At 35.3% G+C, this 22,858-nt stretch overlaps 2 protein-coding genes across 3 annotated transcripts; both read right to left on the bottom strand.

Moving 5' to 3' along the window:
• Nucleotides 1–16: 16 nt before the first annotated feature.
• Nucleotides 17–1,641, bottom strand: LOC18099325 (uncharacterized). Of its 2 annotated transcripts, XM_052452685.1 has the most exons (3): nucleotides 1,623–1,641; nucleotides 1,462–1,514; nucleotides 17–982 (listed from the first exon to the last, which is right to left on the bottom strand). In XM_052452685.1, exon 3 carries the CDS (start codon nucleotides 948–950, stop codon nucleotides 267–269), a length of 684 nt encoding a protein of 227 aa, XP_052308645.1. In that variant the 5' UTR covers nucleotides 951–982; nucleotides 1,462–1,514; nucleotides 1,623–1,641; the 3' UTR covers nucleotides 17–266. The 2 variants fall into 2 exon arrangements, with proteins under 2 accessions (XP_052308645.1, XP_006383256.3); XM_006383194.3 differs by lacking the exon at nucleotides 1,623–1,641 and having other exon boundaries at nucleotides 1,462–1,616.
• Nucleotides 1,642–18,323: 16,682 nt separating this feature from the next.
• LOC18099324 (calcium uniporter protein 2, mitochondrial) lies at nucleotides 18,324–21,024 on the bottom strand. The gene is made up of 2 exons (XM_024600267.2): nucleotides 20,334–21,024; nucleotides 18,324–19,000 (listed from the first exon to the last, which is right to left on the bottom strand). The coding sequence occupies exons 1-2, from the start codon at nucleotides 20,880–20,882 to the stop codon at nucleotides 18,527–18,529; spliced, it is 1,023 nt and encodes a 340-aa protein (XP_024456035.1). The 5' UTR covers nucleotides 20,883–21,024; the 3' UTR covers nucleotides 18,324–18,526.
• Nucleotides 21,025–22,858: the final 1,834 nt, after the last annotated feature.

The raw sequence follows: 22,858 nt of genomic DNA, 5'->3' as shown, positions 1-22,858 counted from the left end.
GAAATAAGACCAGATAGAAGAACAAGAAATTACCTCCTTGAGATTAAATATGCAAACATAAAATAGTTGGAAAATCTACATCCCATTTATAATTAATCATGTTCCATGATTGCTAGTCGTTGTGGAAAACATGAAACTCCCTCGAAAGGATTTTAATCATTACAGAATTATCTAAGTAAAACAATCGCAGATGATGTATATACAGATACAACAGAAACAATTCGAAGTGACAGTATCAGTCGAAGTTCAAAACGCAATTCATTGATTTACCACCAAAGCAGAGCGAGGACCACCAAGAATCCAATAAAAAAGAAGAGGTTCTTCAAAACATTATCGGCCTGCTGCCCTCGAGTAGTTGCAGGTGGGAAGCGGTGTGTACGATTGCCGTGAAAACCATGAAAGCCATATGGAAATCCAGATGTTGTTCCATACACAGTAGCATCTGGGTACCCTTGAAACTGAATATTAAACAACGATGGGAAAAGTGATAGACCACCAAAAGCAGTTGAAATCGTAAAGCCACCAATCCTTGTTGGCGCTGCAGGCATGAATCCTCCTGGCATTCCAAACCCAAAATGGGGTAAATTATTTGCATCCGGCGGAGGAGCAGTTTCAGGCCTTTGTCCAGACGGGCGAGTAGGAATATCAATACCCGGATAAGATTTAGATCGAGGGTCAGCCTGAGTTTTCCCTCTACCATAAAGAGGAACCAATTTCTCTTCTTGTATGATGGCCTTACAAACTGGGCATTCATGTGAATGCGAATGGTGGTGTAACCATCGGTATAGACAGGGCCAACAAAAGAGATGACCGCAAAGAGTTACGATCGGGTCCTGAGCTAATTCAAAGCAAATATTGCATTCAAAATCGCCTGCATCAGTGCCGTTATTGCTCGAAAAAGACGAGCTTTCCAGACGCACACTTGTCGATTCCTCATATCCACTTTCCATCTCTTTATCCAAAAACCCTCAAAATCAACAGCCTGTAATCACATAAAATCCTCAGGTACCATCAAGAACAACAAATTTTATGCTTCAATTCTCTGTAGCCTTAAGCACAAAAAATCTCCAAAATAAAAAATTGTCACCTTCATTTACAACTAATCAAATAACAAAAATTGAACCTATTCCACAAATCCAGCATAAAACAACCTAATCAAAGTAAACTGAACCATTACAACGAATCACATGATCATAAAAAATGCACGATGTCATAAAAAAAGAAGAAGTTAAATGACCCATCATAGTCGGTCACAAAAACATCATAATTCAGCATGTCAAAACCTTGAAAAAGATGGAAAAGAAAAAAAAGTTGACAACTTTATAAATCAAAACAGAAAACAGATAAACTACAAAAAATTGCCATTAAAATCCTCTAAAATCACCCAAATCATATATAAACACAAACAATAAAACACTCAGAGCAAAACTTCATACGGAGACAGGAACCAATACCACTCACCTTGATCAAGAGAGACAGGGAATAAAAAGAGAAGCTTTCTTTTCTTTTCTTTGCTGGAGAATGAGAATGAGGAGTCTTTAATAGTTAATACTATTTTATTATTAAAATGGAAAATAAAGAAGAAAAGTTCAACAGGAAGATTCTGGATGGATGTGGCTTACCTTACCTAAACTTTACCTTGTCGATTTCCCCTGGTAAACCATGTGCAGGATTTTTTTTGGGCGTGGCATGCTTGTGTTTGTCTGATTCTACGGTAAATGATCAGACGGTTGTGCATTTTGATAAGACGTGATCAGCTATTTGAACCGCTTGATGATGATTTTGATTGTGTGGTTTCTTGGGCTGGGCCTTTAGAATTGGTTATCATCACCCAGCCTGATATTCCTGTGCAAAGCTTTTACAAGGCTTATGAATTATGATTTTAGGCAAGTCCGAAAAATAGAGGACTCAGAACTCAAGTCCATGGGCTTGCTGTCTAATATAGGCAAGGATTTGACGATATTTGAAAGGGTGATAAATATTATTTTTTGAAGTGTTTTTTTTATTTGAAAATATATTAAAATAATATTTTTTTATTTTTAAAAAATTATTTTTATATCAGCACATCAAAATAATATAAAAACATAAAATTCAGAGAAGGCATCACTCATTCGCGGGCAAGTATTGTTCTTGAAAAAAGGTCTAGTGGCATTCTAGTATGGAAATGCTCCATCGAGTGCCATTGGCTGTCAAAACTTGGATTGGCACTAAATTTTGTGCTGACACAGGAGCCCTACCATTCAACACTAAAGAATAATAAAGGGATATTTTGATTTCTTAATATATTTATTTTTCGGTTGCAATTTCATGTAGAAATCAAGGACCAGAATACGAATTGATGCAAGGTGTTTTTTATATGCTAGTTATTTTTGTCGTGTCAACTTTGCCGGCCAGTCAACACAACTAACTAGTTGGAGTCTTTTGTTGACGAGCATAGGTTATTACAGTCGTCAAAAAATAATAAGTGGGATTATTTTATTTTATTTTTTTTAACGTCTAACTTGCACTTGTTAAGTCTTGTTTTTAAACTTGGTCTGATTATACGAATTGAAATGAAAGTCCAGCGATTTGATGCATAATTCAAATTGGGTTTAATACTAAAAAAAAAATTATTTTATCATATTTAATCCAATCGGATTAAAATTCAATTTAGTCAACTTGACTTAATCCAATCTTGATTTACCTATCCAACCCATTATTTGAGCTTGATTTAATAACTTTGGTTTGCTCAAATGTCTTTACTGAGCATCATAGTAATAATGGTGGGTTTTTTTATAACAAGTATAATGTGATAATCAACGAGAAAATCATGATTCCCATTCAGTGATTTCAATTCACTATTTGTTCAACTCTTTGCCTTATGTTTTGTAATTAAATGAGACCATGCCTCGTATCTGGTCAGGTTGGAAAGCAAGTGTATATATATATATATAAATATAAATATGACGAGAAATTTATCAAGAATTGATATTATCATTAAGAGCATAGCTTAACATCAAAAGAAAGAAACAAAGTTAGAGTTCTAGGCTCTTTACAAGCAAACCAGAACCAAGCAACTAAAACAACTTCCCTATTAACTCATTGAACTAAAATATGACCACTTTGAAATGAAACGTGTTTAAAATTCACATAAGAAAGAATACTACAGGGATTTGAAATGACATTGAAGTCACTTTGTAAACATCATGGCCACATGATATTGGTACCCTTACTCCAGGTAATGGCATTATGCGAATTAGACTCTATAATCTAGTCTTTAAAAGAAGTATAACAACAATCAATATCCAATTGAATTTCTTTTTAAATTGTCAAAACCTTAGTTGTGTTGGAATTTTTAATACTCATGGAACATGAAAAGATATAGAAAAAGCACTCTAATGATTTTTAATATACCATCAATTCCTGTGAGCCCTAGTTTGCCAGTTAGAGAAGCATTTCTATTCCACTTTAACTGACATGTTGGTATCCATGTGATTTACTTTGCATTTAGAGAAGCTCTCATCACGATATTTTGTTCATGTTGCAACTCTATGGAAAAAAAAGTGATAAATGTTTTTATTCATTTTTGAGCCCCACGTGCTGAAGATGGTGTGTATCCCTCTTGAACCAAATGCAGGAGTTTAGTTCATGGTTGATGAAAAATTGACAAAAGCAAAGAAGAAAGGAATGTTTTTCGAACCCTGTTTCAGTTGTTTTCTGCTCTCTTTATCCTTCCCCTTTGTTGCCGAAATCGTCAGGATTCTTAGATTAATTAGGAGTCTTTGTGATGCTAAATGCGTCCCTTCTTTATCTGGTCTTTAAGTTTGGATAAATCCCTCAGAATTTGCACTAAAAAAATGATTATGATGTTGTCGCAATTCTGTTGTAATACCAATTTTGTTCTAACTTAGACTTTGATTCTGACTTGGTTTCTCGCGATATCTGACCATCCCAGCTATATTCATGACATGTTAAAGAATTGATATGCACCTTTATTGGGTCCTAGGGCCCACTGTTCTTATGTTAGACTCTCAGTCATATAGGGATGCTCGACATTCACTACCAGAAATTCGCTAAATAGCAACGGATTTACCGACGGAATATTTCTGTCGGTAATTTGAGGTCGAAATTACCGACGGAAACTTTTCCATCCGTAATTCAGTCGGTAACTACCGACGGAAAGTTTCCATTGGTAGTTACCGACTGAATTACGGACGGAAAAGTTTCCGTCGTAAAAAAAAAAGGCGGGTCGCTGACGTGGAGGTTTTGGCGGGTTATTTTTTCAGACGGGATCACCGACGGATTCAAAAAGACAGCCCATACAGCGACCGCCATTTATATTGCCGACGGAATCACCGACAGATTTGAAATGGCAGATCCGTACGGTGACATGTCGATTGTTCCGTCAGAATCATCGACAGTTTCACCGACGGAGTGTCTGTCGGTGAAATCATCGGGAAAAGTTAATATATGTCCAATCTACCGACCCTCTCCTCCCCTATTTCTCCTTCTTCTTCCTAATCCCAACTCTCCCCATCTGCAAACAACCAGCCCCCCTCCCCCCCAAACAAAAATCTCCCTCATATCAGCACAAAAGTTATATTTCTTGAAGTTTTGTGGTCACAGCATCCGTGTTCTGATTTACCGACGGATTTTATCAATTTTTGTAAGTAATTCTATCTTTTTAAATTTTAACATTTAATTAAATGTCGATTTTATTGTTTTTTTAGTATATGTATTTTGTTAGTAGATGTACATGTTGTATTGTTATTTCTCAAACAAACTTGTAGTATATGAATGTATAATTCTATACCTGTTATGGTTTGTTTTAGATTTTGTAAGATTGTATTTGTTTGTAAATTGTTAAAACTTTATGGAACTACCGAAGTACATGTGCTGTTTTGAAATAATTAATAGCTTGCTTAATGGGTTCGTTTAAAGTTTTATCAATGGTATTGCGGAGTGGTAATTTCTGTAAATTTATATATTTTAATTTGTATGGACGTTGATAAATGATAATGGATATTTAATATTTATGAGAAGTTGTGATTGGTTTGTTGGATAATCTCGAGGTAAAGTAATATTTTTGCAAGTTTATTTACCTAACTTAGTTAATTAATACATGATGTCATCATAATTTTATAGAGGTTCGATATAAATCATGGATGATCGTTCATGGATGTATCGAGATTCACCCCAAGGATTGCGGAGGATGGATTATTGTAACGGGGTTCAGGGTTTTATTAATTTCACAACATCTATTCCTAGAAATTTTACTGGAGGCGGTATTAGGTGTCCATGCAGGAAGTGACAAAATAAAAAGTATCTGCATCCAGATGTTGTAATGATGCATCTTCTACACAAAGGGTTTATGGAGAATTACCAGTGTTGGTATGCACATGGAGAAGTATATGTTAGTGAGAGGAGAATGGAAAAAACGGTGGTTGGGTCTACTTCTAGTGCTAGCAACGTGCATGAAGCGGCAAATGACAACACTAATCCTTGCAGAAATATGGTTATGGATGCAATGAGAATGAATCAAGGTAATGTCAGTCAATGTCCAATCATAGAAGAAGAACCTAATGTAGATGCAGCTAGGTTTTTTGATTTGTTGAAAGCTTCTGACGAACCATTATAGGATGGCTGCACGAACCACAGTAAATTATCGGCCGTAGCACAGGTGTTCACCATCAAGTCAGATCACGGGTTGAGTGAGGCCGGGTATGATAAGATTATTGAATGGGCAAAAAGCATTTTACCTGAAGAGAACAGGCTGAAAGAGAACTTCTATGCTGCGAAGTCCATGATGAAACTCCTCGATTTAGGGTCCGTTTGTTTACGCAGCTGTAGCTGCGTTTTAATTAAAACGCAGTCTGCAGCCGTTTGGTAACAATCCATACACAGTTTACTGTGTATGGACCCCACATGTTTTTTGCGTCTGTGACGCAGAAAAGAAGAAGCAGCATTTTGCTGCTTTGTGTTTACTGTGCATGCTAATTGCACTGTACTGTACAGTGCAATTAGCAGCAATTCACTGCATTGTTCGTGAATTGCACTGTTCACGTGAACAGTGCAATTCACTTGCACTGTTCACGTGGACAGTTTTTTTTTTTTTTTTTTTTTCAATTGTGTTAAGTTTTTTAATATTTTTTTTTTAAAAAAAAAAACTAGTTTAGATTAAATTAAATTCACTTGCACTATGATGTTAACAATATTTTTTTTTCAAAAAATTAGTGTAAAGTGAATTAAATTTACTCGCACTGTAATATCAATTTTATACCAGATAATATTTTATCTAATTTTATTACACGTATAAAAACTATAGTTCTTATCGAATGAATTTTGTACGTAATAGAATTATAAATTATTTAATAGAATAATAAAAAATATTTTATATAAAGTATTATTTATTTCATGATGTAATAGGAATAATTAATTCTACAATATTTAAATGTAAACCATCAATATTAATATATATTTGTAAATTATTTTATAACCTTAATTTCAAAAGCATTCTTAACCAAACATATTAAACTATTTCAACCTCAATTTCAACCACAGTTTTAACCAAACACCTATTTTTTCAAACCAACCTCAATTAAAAGTACTTTTTATAAAACAACTTTTTTCAAACCACAACCACAACAGCTACCGCAATACCAAACACACACTTAGGATACCAGAAAATTGACATGTGCCCTAACTTCTGCATGTTATACTACCTTGAAAATGCTAAGATGACCGAGTGCATGACATGTGAGCATTCCTGTTACAAACCTAGAACTGGCAGGGGAAAGACTCTAGTGGCATATAAAAAACTTAGATACTTCCCGATCACACCTAGACTGTAGAGGTTATTCATGTCACCAAGGACCCCTGAGCACATGACATGGCACCAAGCACACCATGCGGTTGATGGAGTGATGGTTCATCCTTCTGACGGTGAAGCGTGGAAACGCTTTAACAGTGTTCATCCTCACTTTTCAGCTGAATCAAGGAATGTGCGTCTTGGGTTGTGTACAGACGGATTTAACCTATTTGGGTCATTTGCTGCTCCTTATTCTTGTTGGCCGGTCATACTCACAGTTTATAACTTGCCACCGGGAATGTGTATGAGGCCGGAGTTCATGTTTTTATCTACTGTCATACCCGGTCCAAGCAGCCCGGGGCGGAATATAGATGTTTGTCTTCGACCGTTGATTGATGAGTTGGCGCAGTTGTGGTCTTCTGGAGCTCTGACTTATGATATATCGAGGAAACAAAATTTCCTTATGAGGGCGGCTTTGATGTGGACTATCAATGATTTTCCAGCTTATGGAATGCTTTCTGGTTGGAGCACGCATGGGAAACTCGCATGTCCATACTGCATGGAAAACAACAAGGCATTCACACTAGCAAATAGAGGTAAAACTTCTTTTTTTGACTGTTACCGTCGCTTCTTGCCACTTAATCACAGGTACAGAAAGAACAGAAAAGATTTCTTTGTTGGCAGAGTTGAAAAAGATGTTGCATCCCCGTGTCTTTCTGGTGAAGAATTGCATGATGTTGTCTCAGAGTACGGTGACATTGTGTTTGGCCTTCAATCAGGTAAGCAAAAGTTTCCTGGTTTTGGTTTGACCCATAATTGGGTAAAGCGAAGTATCTTTTGGGAGCTTCCTTATTGGAAGACCAATCTGCTCCGCCATAACCTTGACGTCATGCACATTGAAAAGAACATGTTTGAGAACATTTTCAACACCGTCATGGATGTGAAGGGGAAGACAAAGGACAACATCAAGGCTAGATTGGATATAGCTTTATACTGTAACCATAAAATTTTGGAGTTGGTTTATGATGAGTCACGAGTCGCAAAACCAAGAGCAAGCTTCGTGTTAGGGAAAAACGCACAACTGCTAGTCTATAAATGGCTTAAGAGTCTGCGTTTTCCGGATGGACATGCATCGAACATATCAAGGCTGGTTAATATAGAGGACTGCAGATTGTATGGAATGAAGAGTCATGACTGCCACGTGTTTATGCAAACACTCATCCCATTAGCTTTTCGTGATTTGTTGCCAAAGGGAATATGGGATGCACTCACGGAGATCAGTCATTTTTTCAGAAATATATGCTCCAGCAAGTTGAATATTAATCACATTGAGAGGCTTCAAACGAATATCATCGAGACACTATGCAAACTTGAGATGATATTCCCTCCATTATTTTTTGACTCAATGGAGCATCTCCCTATACATCTACCGTTCGAGGCAAAAGCTGGAGGACCGGTCCAATATAGATGGATGTACCCATTCGAACGGTTAGATATTACAGTTGCAATGTAATTCATATATAAAAGTATTTTATATGTTTTTCTTCATTGAAAATACTTGATTAATATTTCAATGCAGGTACTTGTTTAATCTCAAGAAAAAGGTTAAGAACAAGGCGCATGTTGAGGCTTCGATATGTGAGGCCTATATTGTTGAGGAGATCTCAACATTTATCTCATACTATTTTGAACCTCATCTAAGAACGAGAATCAATCGCGTTCCACGGCATGATGATAGCGGTGAAGTGCCTTCCAGTGGGAACTTGTCAATATTCTCCAATACTGGACGACCCACACCTAAAAATGCCGTAAGAGGAAGATATTTGTCGGAAATAGAGTTCAAACAAGCACACAACTATGTTCTATTTAACTGTGATGAGCTGGGACCTTTTATTCAGTAAGTTTATACTAATTAAACTTTGTTAGTAATATATTGTTAATTATATATTGTAATATCATACACTCATTATCACTTGTAGGCAACATCGACAATATTTGCTCTCCAATAACTCACAGCTGACCGAATCCCAGATCTTGCAATTACAAGATGAACAGTTTGCTACGTGGTTCAGAACACATGTAAGCACTATCACAAACTCATTCTGGCTTGCAAAATTACTGTACGTATGCATGTCATTACGAGATTCTCGTTCATTTACTGTTTATTGATGTACATTACATACAAGGTTTATCAAATGGGAAGGAGTGCGCCTAAGTCATTGTCTTCACTAAGCCTGGGGCCTGAAAGAAAATGTAAGTGCTACAACGGGTATTTTATCAATGGATATGTTTTTCATACTGAAGAATACGGGCAAGGAAGAAAGACATACAACAGCGGTGTTTGTGTTAAGGGATCCACTAGTAGTGAGTTAGAAGTTGACTACTATGGTAGATTAGAAGAGGTCGTCGAACTGCAATATCATAACGAACAGAAGAGAGTGTTTTTATTCAAATGCTATTGGTATGACACGACTGATAGAGGAATCAGAGTTGATCCGCACTATGGTCTGGTCGAAATCAACTCAAAAGCTAGACTCCGCAACATAAATGATGTCTTTGTTTTCGCAAAGCAATGTCAACAAGTTTATTACACATACACCCCTTCATTTAGAAAGGATCGATCAAGAGTTGATTGGTTGTCCGTTTTAAAAACGAAACCCCGGGGTCGTGTCGAGGTTGTTTAGGATGAGAACGAAGACACAAGTGTGCGAGATGAAGTCTTTCAAGTTAGTGAGCTGGTTGAACCATATCGAGTTGCTCCTTCGATTGAATTAGAAGAAAATTCAAATTTTTGTGTTTTCGATGATAGTCTTGTTGATGTTGACGCAGATGAGTTGAATGTTGTTTTGAGCTCTAGCGGACAAGCAAATGTGGATGAAGAAGACGATATCCATATTGAAGATTGCGATGAGGGTGATGACAATTTAATTGATGAAGAAGAAGAAGAAAATTCTGATTAACAATCAAATTTAAGCCCTGTGTAAAACCCTTTCTTTCATGTAATTTAGATTATGGATGATATATTTTGTAACACGAAATATTTATTACTTGAAATAATTGCTTGAAATGCCACAATCACGAAATAATTACTTGAAATAATTATAGATCATGGATGATATATTTTGTAACATGAAAATAAATACTTGAAATGCCACAATCATCGACGTCCGTACCGACGGTTATATGTCCGTCGGCATTTCACAGAGAGTTCAAAATTAATTACTTCAAATGCCACAATCACCGACGTCTATACCGACGCACTTTGTCCGTCGGCATTTCACAGAGAGTTCGAAAATAATTACTTAAAATGTCATCATCACCGACGACTATACCGACGGATATAAGTACGTCGGCAAGTTGTCGGCGGGTCAATTTTACCGACGCCATTACCGACGGACCGCGCGAATTCCAAAGGGTTGTGCATTAAATGCATCTCTGACCGTGTCAGCTCTCCGACGGAATTACCGACGGACCACGAAAAATATGGAGGGTCATTAAAAATTTTGGTGCGAAATTCAAAAATTACCGATGGATTTTGGACGAATCACCGACGAAATAAATTAAAATAATAATTAATTTTATATCCGTCGGTAAAACTGCCATATAAGTCCCCCATCCGCCGTTTCAGTTCATTTTTCTTCTCCTCAGTTTTTTCACTGATTTTCTCCTCAGTTTTTCACTGATTCTTTTCCTCTCCGTTCTTCAAAGGTTTCACCAGCAATCTCTAACAATTTTTCTCGTGAATCTCAATCAGTTTAAAAGGTATGTATGTTTTTTGCTTTAAGGGTTTTTTTTTTTTTTGCTATTTGTTTTTGGTATGTTTTTTGTTTTGGTGTATTTTTTGTAATGTAGATAAAGTCTATAGTTTTTTTTGCATAATTCATTGCTAAAGTCTATATTTTTTTTTTGAATTTTTTGAATCTATAGTTCTAGGAGCGATGATGATATTTCCTTATATGCCTCTCAAGAAGAGGCACCTACACCACCTGCGCCGTCAACCGATGCTGCCTCTTTCAGCGGTACTTCACAGTGCAGAGGGGGCGTGCCTTCGCAGCGGAATCAATTTACCCGCAAGTACGAGGCATAGTGGAAGGACGACCTTTCAATGTAAGTTTGTTAAGGTTTAATTTTTTTTAAAAAAAAATTACAACATAATTTATAAAGTAATCACTATTTAATTTATTTCATTTATTTTCAGGTTCACAAACATTGAGGCCACTCAAGTAATATCATCGGCATTTAAATCGTCGATGGAGATTCCATTGTTTCAATGGAGTCAGATATCCAAGCATCCTGAATGGATGCCTCAAATCAATGCATGGTTTGGCAGATTTCAGGTTGGTGTTAATTTATAATTTTCAGCTTATTTCTAATAAATTATTAATATAATTGTAAATAAATTATTGTTTCTATTTAAACTTGTTTATTTATACACAGGACAAATTCTGCTGGGACAGTGAGCATAACACTGTTGTGAGGAGGGTGTGGGAAAATCACGCGGCAACTAGGTAAGATCGAAAAAAATACAAGATTTTTTTTAGACTAAAATTTATGTTTCGAAATGTAATTTTTGGTTGCGTAAAGTAGGTTGCGTGATTTTTGGTATTAAGCACGGAAAAGGGCAAAAAAAACCGCGAGGGATAGGGGTTTCCAAGGCTGGAACGATGTTGCGGTTTGGAGGGATTTCAAACCGATATACATCCCGAAAGATATATGGCCGCACTATCTTGAGCACGTGACGTCTGAGCGGTTCACACGACGCTCACAGTCCGGTGCTGGCAACCGGAATCGGCCAATCCATGGCTCGGTGACAACGCACACTGGCGGCTCCGTTCCGTTTGCTACACATGCGAAACGGATGGTAAGATTAATTTAAATGAAATATATCGTTAAATTAAGTTGTTATTAATATATCTTTTTTCATTATAGGCCGCGTCTCTTGGACGTGAGCCGAGCCCGATGGAGCTGTTTATGGAGACACACGTGTGGAGTCAAGACCGCCAAAACAGGGCGCAACAGTTTGTTGATAACCGTGCTCAACATTTCGTGGTATGTTTGTTCGACCATTTTATTTTGTAAGTTATTATGTAAGTTATTATGTTTATTGAATTGAATATGATGATTACTTTTTTTATTTTCAGGAGACCTATAATAATCGGTTGAGGGAGAGATACGAGGACGATATTTTGACCCATCCAGAATTCGATCCGGATTTGTGGATGGAGGTTGGCTCATCAGGTGGACCCGATAAAAATCGGGTTTATGGGCTCTCCAACACTGCGGCCGACAACTTGCGGTCGACCCGTAGTGTTTCAACCGTTGGGAGCTCCCAATCAATATCGAGCTCCCAATCTAAGGAGTTCGTGGCCTTGCAGCAACACACGGCTCAGCTCACCGACAAATACGACCACCTATCAGCGGAGTACGCACAACTCAAAGCGTCTCATGCACAACAAAGAGCGGAGTCTGAGCAAATCAAAGCGTCTCAAGCACAACAAAAAGTGGAGTATGAACAACAAAAAGGCGGCTTATGAACAGCTTCGCGAAATGATTATGAACATGGCAAATAGTGGAACATGTGCGTCTAATCCTTTTTGGCCGTATAACCACCAGCCTCCTCCTCCAGGATCTCCTCCTCCTCCTCCAGCTCCACCTTTATATTAATTTGTAATAAACATTATTTACCTTTAAAACTTCATTTCATATTTTTTCTAAAACATATTCAGTTTGTAATGAATATTATTTAACTTTGTTTTTTTTTTTTGATGTTTAATATAAATTTTATTTGCATAATTGGTTTGTATTACAATTAATTTATATAGTTTTATATTATATATCCTAAATAATTTTTTAAAAACAAATTTAGAAAAAAACTATTACCAAGGATTTTACCGACGGATTCATTCGGTCGGTATTTTAAACACTCACCGACAGACTTACCGACGGAATTAATCCGTCGGCATTTAACAGTAGCTGCCACACTTACCGATGAATTTACAGACGGATATATTTGGTCGGTATTTCATACACTCACCGATAGATTTACCGACGGTTAGTAGCCGTCGGTAAATCACGATATCACCGACGGACTAAAAATCCGTTGGTATATTTCAAGCGGGAATCTTTTTTTGTTGGCGCGCAAATTCCATCTGTAAAACCATCGGCAAATGGTTTTTTTATTTTGTCGACCGATATAGCGACGGAATGGGGAATCACCGATGAAAGGAAAGCCGACGGACGTAATCCATCGGTGATGACGTCGGTAAAACAATCACCGACGAACTTCTAATCACACATCGACGGAATTTTTTCGTCGGTAAAACTGTGAAATCTTGTAGTGATTGTCAAATTTCCGAATCAGATCATGAGATCTTTTTTACCAACCGGATTGTGGGCAGATTCTGTTCTTGAAAATGAATTTATCTCACTTTGAATCCTTCATGAAAGTTGTATTACTGTATGTATAGATGAATTTGGATTTTTAAATCGCTTGATTTCGATATCAAAAGCTCAAAATATTCCCGTTTGGATGTCTAGTGTAAAAGCAAAGAATCCTGTCGCGAGAAGGATTCTGACCCGAGTTTGCAGGTCTGTTTCGAGGGACCCAATTTAATGTTTCGAGGATTTATCAGGATGATCAAAGACCAATTTTAAATTTGGGAAAGTCAATTAGTTTCGTTGAAGGAATTAAAAACAGTGACTGGATCAGAAAAACATCATAATAATTTATGTTACTGGCCACCACGTTGGATTATATTCTGCTTCTCTTCATAAGAAAAAAAACACCACCGTTTGAGACTTTGCATCATGAAACAACATAGGAATTAATTAGCATGGTACTGTTCATTTGTGTTTTGAACAATACCCCTCCCCATATCCAATTATTTCCTTTTCTCTACAAATTCTTGCTGGTTTTCTTTATCATCGCGCTTGATTTTTAGAGCTGCAGACCATGTTTTTTCTGCCTCAGTCCAAAGGAAATAGTTAGTGCCTCACGGTCCCAGCTATGGAAAGTCAGAAAGGAGTCGTACCATCCTCTAATTACTGGAATCACCACAGAATCAATGAGAATATTTTAGTTTCCTCATTTGCATTATTTGATTTTAAATCAACCGAGATTTACATCCTAGAATTAGTGCATTGAATCTTTCCTAAATAGAGCTATGTATAGGCTATATATATACCTCCTCTACTGACCTAAGAAAGGAGGCAAAAAAAAGACGAGAAAAAGAGAAAAGAAACGAGAGAGAGGCAGGTGACACTAAGAAGGAAAGAGGAAAAATGAGAGGAAAAAAGGGGGGGGAGGCAGGCAAAATAAGGAAAAAAGGGGGGGAAAAGAAAAAAAAAGGGGGGGGGGGGAATCAGATAAACGAAAGAAAGAAGAGAAAAGGGAGAGAAAAAAAATAAAACTCAGAGAACAAGGGAGAACAGAGAGAGTTTCTTTCCTTCATCCTTTCGTTACTGTGAGACAGGGAAAGCAGAACAGAGGAGAGGGAGAGAAGAAACCGAAGCTAAAACTAGTAGAGAGAGAGGGATAAAGACACAGAGCTAAACGTAGGAGACAGACGTAAATAGAGAACAGAGGAAAAAGGGCTAAAACCGACGAGGATACTGATAGATCAGTCAGCACGCTTTGAACATCACTGTCGTCCCTTCGTTTCCACCTCTAGGTATGTTCTTCCTAGCTTCGCATGCATTCTTAGTTAAATTATTATTGTTCAATTGAATTATAATTCCTCTAAACTCATATTCTTTATCGAAGTATTCCATTACTTTCTTCTTCTTTTTTCTCCTCCCATGTAACTAGGTTACCAGATTTTGAATTTCACATATTAGAGCATTAATATGCTTGCATTCGAGCATTCTAAAAGCAAGAGTCCAATTCATGCTTCTTTTGTAACAGAAATATGTCTTGCTATGACAAGGCTACCTTAATACCTAAAAAATGCTCTAGTCCTTCAAGATTTTTCATCTCAGATTTGATCGCCAAATATTTTTGAAGTCCAAAGATCTCCTCCATGTCATGTTTTCTTTGTTTGTTGGGCTTGGTTTTGAGCCCAACTTTCCTTCTATCTTTGTAACTTCTTCCTTGTTCTTTGTTGTTGTTGGGCTAGACTTTGAGCCCAATACTTTCCTCCCTAAGTGTTCCATTTTTAGAGCACCATCTCAGTTTGCGCCCAGCTTTTCTTCCCTGATCTCGATTTTGAGTCCAAGGTTTTCATCCCTGGGTGTTCGGTTTTCAGAGCATCCTTCTTCTTTGTTGTTGGGCTTGGTTTGTAGCCCATATTTTCTTCCTTTGGGCTGTTTTGAGCCCGACGTTCTCTCCTTGGGCTCGGTTCAAATCTCAAGGTTTGCCTCCTCGGTTTAGAGCATCCTTATTCTTTGTTTCTGGGCTTAGTTTCGAGCCCAATATCTTCTCCTTGGACTTGGTTCTATGCCTGAGGTTTTCCTGATGAGTTTGGGCAGCTGCTGCACATTTCCTCTTTGAGCTTGATTTTCAGCCCAAGGTATTCCTCCCCTTCTTTGTTGGTGGGCTCCAGTTTTTCCTATTTTAGGAGTCGGATTTTGCATCCCCATCAGAAGCAATGAAACTAAATTCATGATAACAGCTGAGAGTAAAACTCAAAGATTCACATTAATGTATAAAAAATATTTTATTTTAATTTCTAAGGCTATGTTCAAACTCAAAAAATTTTCTTCTTCATGTTCCATGCATGCTTAATAACGGAGGAGCATACCTGTTATAGTAATGGGTTTTTTTTTTTTTTTTTTAACAATGAGAGATCTTTGAATTAACTTGTGCCTAAACTGAGACTGAATCAACTTCTCGAACAATTTTAAAAGCACACCTTCCACATTAATCTAACGCATTCAAGAACATTTAATAAAGTTTTTTTTTTAAATGTTGACTCTAAAACTTGAATTTGAAAAATTAAGAAATGAAATATATCTCTTTTTATATAATCAAGACAATCCTTTTATATATATATAGGGGCGGAGATAGGGGGAGGCTGACAGGGACCCCGCTCCTGCAAGGAAAAAAAAATTTTAGTCTCTTTTAAGTTCATTCTTAGTATTTTTATAAGACACTGTACAAATCACAATCACAACATTTTGATCCCCTTAATTTTATGTTTTGATTCTGTCCCTGTGTATATATATAGAGTGTGTTTTTCATCTACTCTTGTAAAATAAAAGATATGAATCGAGTGCCATAATTTGTAGCAAAATTGAAATTGAACATGGAGGTACGAAATGTATGTGATGGTTAGCCAAAAAGATTCAACATAAGCTGCTGCTAGCAAGTTACGGCCCCTTTTAACTCTTGTTGATGGAGTAGTAATGGCTAAGGAAAATTGCAGTCGAAATTAAGCTGAAGAAATAAATAAAGAGGGAAAAGTGGGATAATTAACCAATTTGTCTTAAAAACACAGCATGTATTAGTCATGGCTGAGCTAAGAAAAGAATATAAATAAAGAGGGAAAAAGAGTCTCGACAAGGAATTATCGCTTGCTGTCTTTGAATGGTTAATTTGTCTTAAAAACCCAACATAAAAGTAGTGCTGACATCAGCCTCTAGGTGTCAAGGGCTTAACCACCGTCTCCTCCATTATAGCCTTCAACATAGTTAGTGACCTTTGTTTCTGCCAGATTTTCCGGATCAGATCGGATCTTTGCTAAAATCCATTTTAAGTGGAAAATCTGGAATGACTTGCTAGATAAAATTTATTTTTTAAAAATAAAAAATTGATACAAAATAAATCGATTATTCTAAAATAAAATTGACAACATTGATTTGTAATACCAATGGAACAAATCTCAGCTCCCAACAACTAATAAATTAGTGTTTGTTTTGTTATTTTTTAAAGTATTATTTTAGTTAAAGATATATTTAAAAAAATATTTTTTTAATTTTTAAAAATTATTTTTGATATCAATATATAAAAATATTTAAAAAAATAAAAAATAATTCTAAATAAAAAAATATTTTTTTATAAAACACTAATTCTAAACTGCTTGCGATAATTAGCAGGGACAGATATATAAAGAGTCAGAATATTGTCAATTCTAGTCAGATACACGGTTGCCACAACCGGCCATTGATCTATGACGTCACAAGCGTCAATGCCAATCCGACGTGCATGAGGCTTCTCCAACCGAACCTTCCCTGGCTACACCTCCACCAGAAACGAACCTGGCCTGAATTCTTTGCAAAATTCAAATTGAATTAACCCAATTTTATTTTTTGGTCCTTATAAAATAAGTAATTTACTAATCATACGACAGGGACAGGAAAGGGCTAAGGATGGTATCTGAATTAGTAAGAAATGGAAATGTATTCCAACAGCGTGGAGTTAATAGCACGGCAACGAGTGACAGAAACCTCTACTTGCAAGGATTATATATATATAAACAGACAAATTATCAGAAAAAATAATACGATAAAGCTAAAAGAGTTTTGATAGTTCGTAGTAAGGGGCAAAATTGAAACTTCTTAAACACTATAAGGGTAACATTAAGATATTTTAAATTACGGAGTAGAAATGAAATATTAATATACCTATAAGGGCAAATATATAGTTTACCCTTTCATTTCCCTCAGTTAAACAGCCTTTCAGATCTCCAATAAGATTACGTTCATGACCAAGGATTTGATAAGCTTTAATTATTAAAACAGTTTCTTTTTCTTTCTCTCTTTTTTTTTTTGTTCTTTTCGAGAATGACAAAAGAGTAATCTCTGGTGGTTTTTCCATTTTTTCTTAAAATAAAAAGTTTTAGAATATTTAATGATTATTTTTTAAAATATTTTATATTTAAAAATATATTAAAATAATATTTTTTATGTCAATATATCAAAATAATATAAAAATATATAAAAATTAATTTTAAATAAAAAAATTCAAATTTTACCGAAACCCTATTTAAAACGCAATATCAAAGGGGGCTTGAGTGGTGTTAAGTGTGGTAACGATTATTTTCAGAGCATTTTTTACTTGAAAATACGTTAAAATAATATTTTTTTTATTTTTAAAAATTATTTTTTATATCAACATATTAAAATAATCTAAAAATTTTAAAAATATTTAAAAAAAAATTAAAATTTTATTAAAACTCCAATACAAACGCAACGCAAATGAACTCTTAATATCTGCAAATTTAATCTATTAAAACTCTCACGTCTTTTTTCTTCAATTTCTTCTGTTTGTTTTTTTATATGGAAAAAAGAGAGTAAAAAAGAAGTAGGTGAGAATAATAAGATGGGAAAGTTTGATTAAAAAGGTAATTTTTGAACAAGAAACTACTAAATGGAGAATGGTCAATGGTAATCAAGTGATCATTTTATTACTCTGATTTACAGTACAATAATCAATTAATTTGTTTATAATTATAGGGACTAGGTCAAACTTATTGCAGTTTGGCCCTCAATGGATCCTTCAATGTTCCAATCACAAATCCACACAAGGTTTGAGCCATGCACCTTGTAATTGCATCAAGTGATTCTACCAAGTATTAACTATTTAAATTCGAGAAAAAAATAAAACGCAACGAAATTTTGATTTACCAACTATAACAAATATTTCTAGACACTCTAAATTCTTTCTAATGGTGGGGGACAATTTATAAAGCTTTTGCCATGGTAACCAAGCACCCATAAGACTAGCTCCTTGCCTAATACTGCCTAGGAAGTTCGAACTTCAACAAAATTGTATACGTTAATTTCTCTATTGCCATCAACGGTTTAGCATATTTTCCCAGCTTGATCAAATGAAGTGATTGCTTGGATCTGCTCCAGAGATGATGAATGCGGGCAACAAACTTTCTGGAGCTCACTGTACCTCTTCACATCAAAATTGTAGAGTTTCGCGAGCTGCTTCTGCTTGGCTACAAGCCTGCTCTGATAGAACCCTTGGAAAGAAGGCTCCTTTGATGTCCTGAGGAAGAAGGCATAGCTAGCCATGAAATAGATTGACGTCAAATAGAAGCAGATGGGCTCCATGACATCCCATGTAAGTTCCCAGAATGTCAGCCTCATGAATCCAGCGGTCTGAACAACTAAGAAAACAAGGCCACCCCATAGTTCCCGGCGAACCAGAGCCCTGGCCTTCTGATCAATTAGAGCTTTCTGTTTCTCCATTTCTTGCAGCTCCCTTCTTCTTGGATCACTGGGGTTGGTTGCTGGTAATGGAATTAGGCCTCCAATTGCTTTCAATACCTGTGTTTAACAGATATTGAAAAGAATCGTTTGTGTAAAGGAACAACTCTATGAGACTAAGCATCTTGATTTTCTTAGTAGATTAACCACCAGCTAACGAAAGGAAATTGCTTATGAATAAACAAAAAAGATTAATGATTAAAGAAAGGAAATCAATCTCCCACGAAAGAAATCAGCAAATCAATATTTTTTTTTAAAGCGTAATAATCAGTATAAAAACAAAGACACAGAAAATAGCTTGGTCATTGTTAGTGATTTGCATCATCTACACATGGTCAGCTACAGCCTTGCAAGCTGACCTGTTTTCCAGATCATGCTTGCTAGGCTTTTTCAAAATCAGCTGATCAAAAAAGAATTAATAGGAAAATAAATAAATAAATAACAGAAATTCTTATCCTCCAGCATTTTTCTTTCCTTTACTTTTCTGTCACACGAACTCAATAACTACAATTTCTATTATTAAAAACCAAAAGAGAACTCCATTGTCAAGACATATCTTTTATCTTTCAGCGAAAGAAATTTTCCAGGTAAATTCATGTTGATGGGTCTCTTGTTAAACCATGTCACTGATTCTAAGGTTCATGTCCAGATTATTATGAATTATAAGCTCTGATCATCAAGTATAAAAATCATAATTCCTCCACCTCCACAACCACCTCCATAACCACCGCCACCACCATTTTTAGACTTCTAAATTTAACTCAAGCCATCCATCAACAACCAAGTAAGAGGGTATTTGAAGTTTTTTAAAGTATTTTTTAATTAAAAATATATTAAAATAATATTTATTTTACTTTTTAAATTCATTTTTAATATTGAGACATCAAAACTATTTAAAAAATTAATCTCTCTCACTGGTTTACTTCTATTTTTTTTTATATTCCCCACTAAAAAAACAAAAATACCCACTTCAATTTTTATTTTTTTTCACTCCCAATTTCTGATTTTAGTTTTTTTAATTAGATAATCCTTTTTTTTTTTTTCATTTGGGAATATCTAAATGCACCAGAAGTGTGAATCAAATCTTGTCACTGAAGAAACTGAATGGCCCTTAGATCTGGAGTGTAACAACAAAAGTTTCATTTTCCTGCCGAAAGAAAACACAAAATATGCATAAAGAACATATCAGTTTTCAGCTTTCCACAAATTAAAGAAAATACCAAAACAAAAATTGTATTTATCTGTTAATTATCGGTTAAACTGTACTCAATTTAACCTTCACAGGACCAATATTGCCATTTTTAAATCTGTAAAACAAATTTATTAACCAAAAAACCAAACATTATGAATTAATTAAAATTCTAACGAAACAATAAAAAGTTAATATTTTTACCTGCTCTGGTTTTAGCAAAACAAGATTTCCAAGGACAACAACAGTCCCAGATTCATCAAGACTCCTTGCTACCAGAATACCATTCTCAAGATCCGAACAACTCTCACTGCACACCCGAACAAACTCCGAATAACTAATCCACGTTTTCTCCATCTCTCTCAGCCTCAATTTCACACCCTCCACCTGAACCGCCTTCAACAACTTCCTGGCATCCTCCACCGTCAAACCCTCCTCAGCCGCCACTTCGGGAGGCGGAGTCAGACCATCCAACCGGATCCTGTCCCTCATGATGTCAAAACCCCGGATTTTATCAATCAACCCCTCTCCAAACGGCAGTTGCCGGAGCTCAGGCGAGAAAATGGCAGGTTTGTGAAATAATCGTCGGAAAGTGCCGGATTCTCCAGGGTGGTTGGGTCTGATGAGGGGATGACCAGGATGTTGGCGGATTCGGGTTTGGAGAGAAGAGAAAATGCGGCAATGGGTTATGTATTGGTTGGATAGTTTTGAGAAAGCAAAGAGACGCACTGCTATGGATTTCTTTAGCGACATTGTGGAAAATAGAAATGGCTACCTTAAGAAGAAATGAAAGCGAAAACGGCACAGAGAGAGAGAGAGGTTTTGCCCTAGGGTGCTCTGCAAAATTGGATTCTTCTGGTATTGTTTTGCAATGGAATGGGAAGGTTGAAGAAGATGTGGCATTTTATATAGGTGTTCTAAGATGAGGGAGGTCAGGAGAAGTTGAAGATGTCGTGGTTTCTTGAGAGGTTACGATAATTTAATTATTACCCTGGCATATTTTTTCTTAGGTTAAAAGTGATTGTTTGAATTTTTAAAAAAAAAATATGTATTTTTAATTATAGTTTTAAAAAATATATGTTATTGATTAAAATTGTTATGGGTTAATTTTTTATATAAAATAAATGAAAAATAAGTATATATAAATGAAAATTTTATTATTTTAATTTTTATAAAATTAAAATTTAAAATATAATTATGTGTAAGGTTCAATATAAAAACTAAAAATTATTTAGCCAACCAAACATTTTTTTCGTGGTAGAGTAAAAAACAGAAGTTATCATAATATTAAATTTTCTCTAAGTATGTGTTTGGTAACGTGATGCATGGTTTTCTTGCAAAAATATTTTTTAATTAAAATAATATTTTTTTTAATTAGCATTAAAATCATCAAAAAAAAATTTAGAAACATAAAATTAAAGTCTTTTCATATCAAAATCACCGAAAAAACCTAAAAATATAAAAGTAATGTTTTTTAAAGACAAAAAAACACTTTATAAAACAAGTTAAATCGCATTATCAAACAAAGTCTAAGTATATATTATAGATCTAACTATGATAGATATTTTGGTTTAATTTATGTTATGAATTATTACAATTTTTTTCATGGTTTAATATGTATTTTATGGATGTTTTTAGTTTGTTTTATGATTAGGTATTTTTGGGTAGTATGTGTATAAAGTTTAAATCATTACTATTTAGATGAAAACAAAGTAAATGCTCTAAAAATAGAGCATTCACAAAATAAATCATTTTACTATTTACAAATTAAATCATTTTACTGTTATAGTATCAAGAGTTTGAAATTAAGTTCCTTTTACAACGTGTTAATCACTTTAACCTCTTTGATATTTTAATAATATACTTAAGAAAAATAATATTTAAATATTTTATCTATCACGGTTTGTGATTATAATTAATGAGTTAAATCAATTCAGTAGTTTGTTTGACTTTTCTCCCGTTCTTTTGAAATATATTCGCTTCGAGAAATTGAGAGGTTGAGTATATGGGGCCCAATCACGAGGATAAATATCATGGATCCTTGCTTAATCACCGTACACGTGGTTGGCTAATTTTGGTAGACTATAAAAACACCGGCAAGCATCGTCTGCTCATAAGTAAGGCTGAAAACTGTGAAGAGGTACGAGAAATATCATGGGGTCTTGATTAGTCACCGTACACGTGGTTGGCTAATTTTGGTAGGCAAGCACCGTGTTAATTTTATGTTGACTTGAACCCGAAGTAGCACGACATATTTAACACGTGTAAGAGGGTGGAGGAATTGCTATCTGATAAATATGAAAGTTAAAATAGACTTGATTGCATGGGATAAGAAAAAGGTTCTATCAAAAGAACTGGAAAATTGGAATTATACAGCTCAGGTTAGCCTAGACTGGTTACTTGAGAAGGGGTGGGCCGGTGGGGTCCATTTGCGTTCACGCAAACGTGTCGCCACATATCTTTGATGAAGAACATATGTAAAAAGATAGCCTCTCTTCACGTAAATTTCTCCTACTTTTGAGAGAGAAAAATAATGTAACGGATGTTGGTGGGTTTTTATTCACCACCTAATGTCAATGACTAATTATGGTGGCCGGTGGGTGTTGTCGTAATGGAAATAAAGGCAATTTTAGATACTTGTTGATGTTGCTGTGTTGTGTAGTAATTGTTTTTTAAATAGTTTTTTTTTAATATATTAAAATATTGGTTTTTTAAAACAAATAATTTAA

The sequence above is a fragment of the Populus trichocarpa genome, chromosome 5, assembly GCF_000002775.5.
Source record: "Populus trichocarpa isolate Nisqually-1 chromosome 5, P.trichocarpa_v4.1, whole genome shotgun sequence".
In the NCBI taxonomy this organism is placed as follows: domain Eukaryota; kingdom Viridiplantae; phylum Streptophyta; class Magnoliopsida; order Malpighiales; family Salicaceae; genus Populus; species Populus trichocarpa.
The sequence above is the reverse complement of the archived record's forward strand: the minus strand, read 5'-3'. Positions and strand labels throughout refer to the sequence as shown.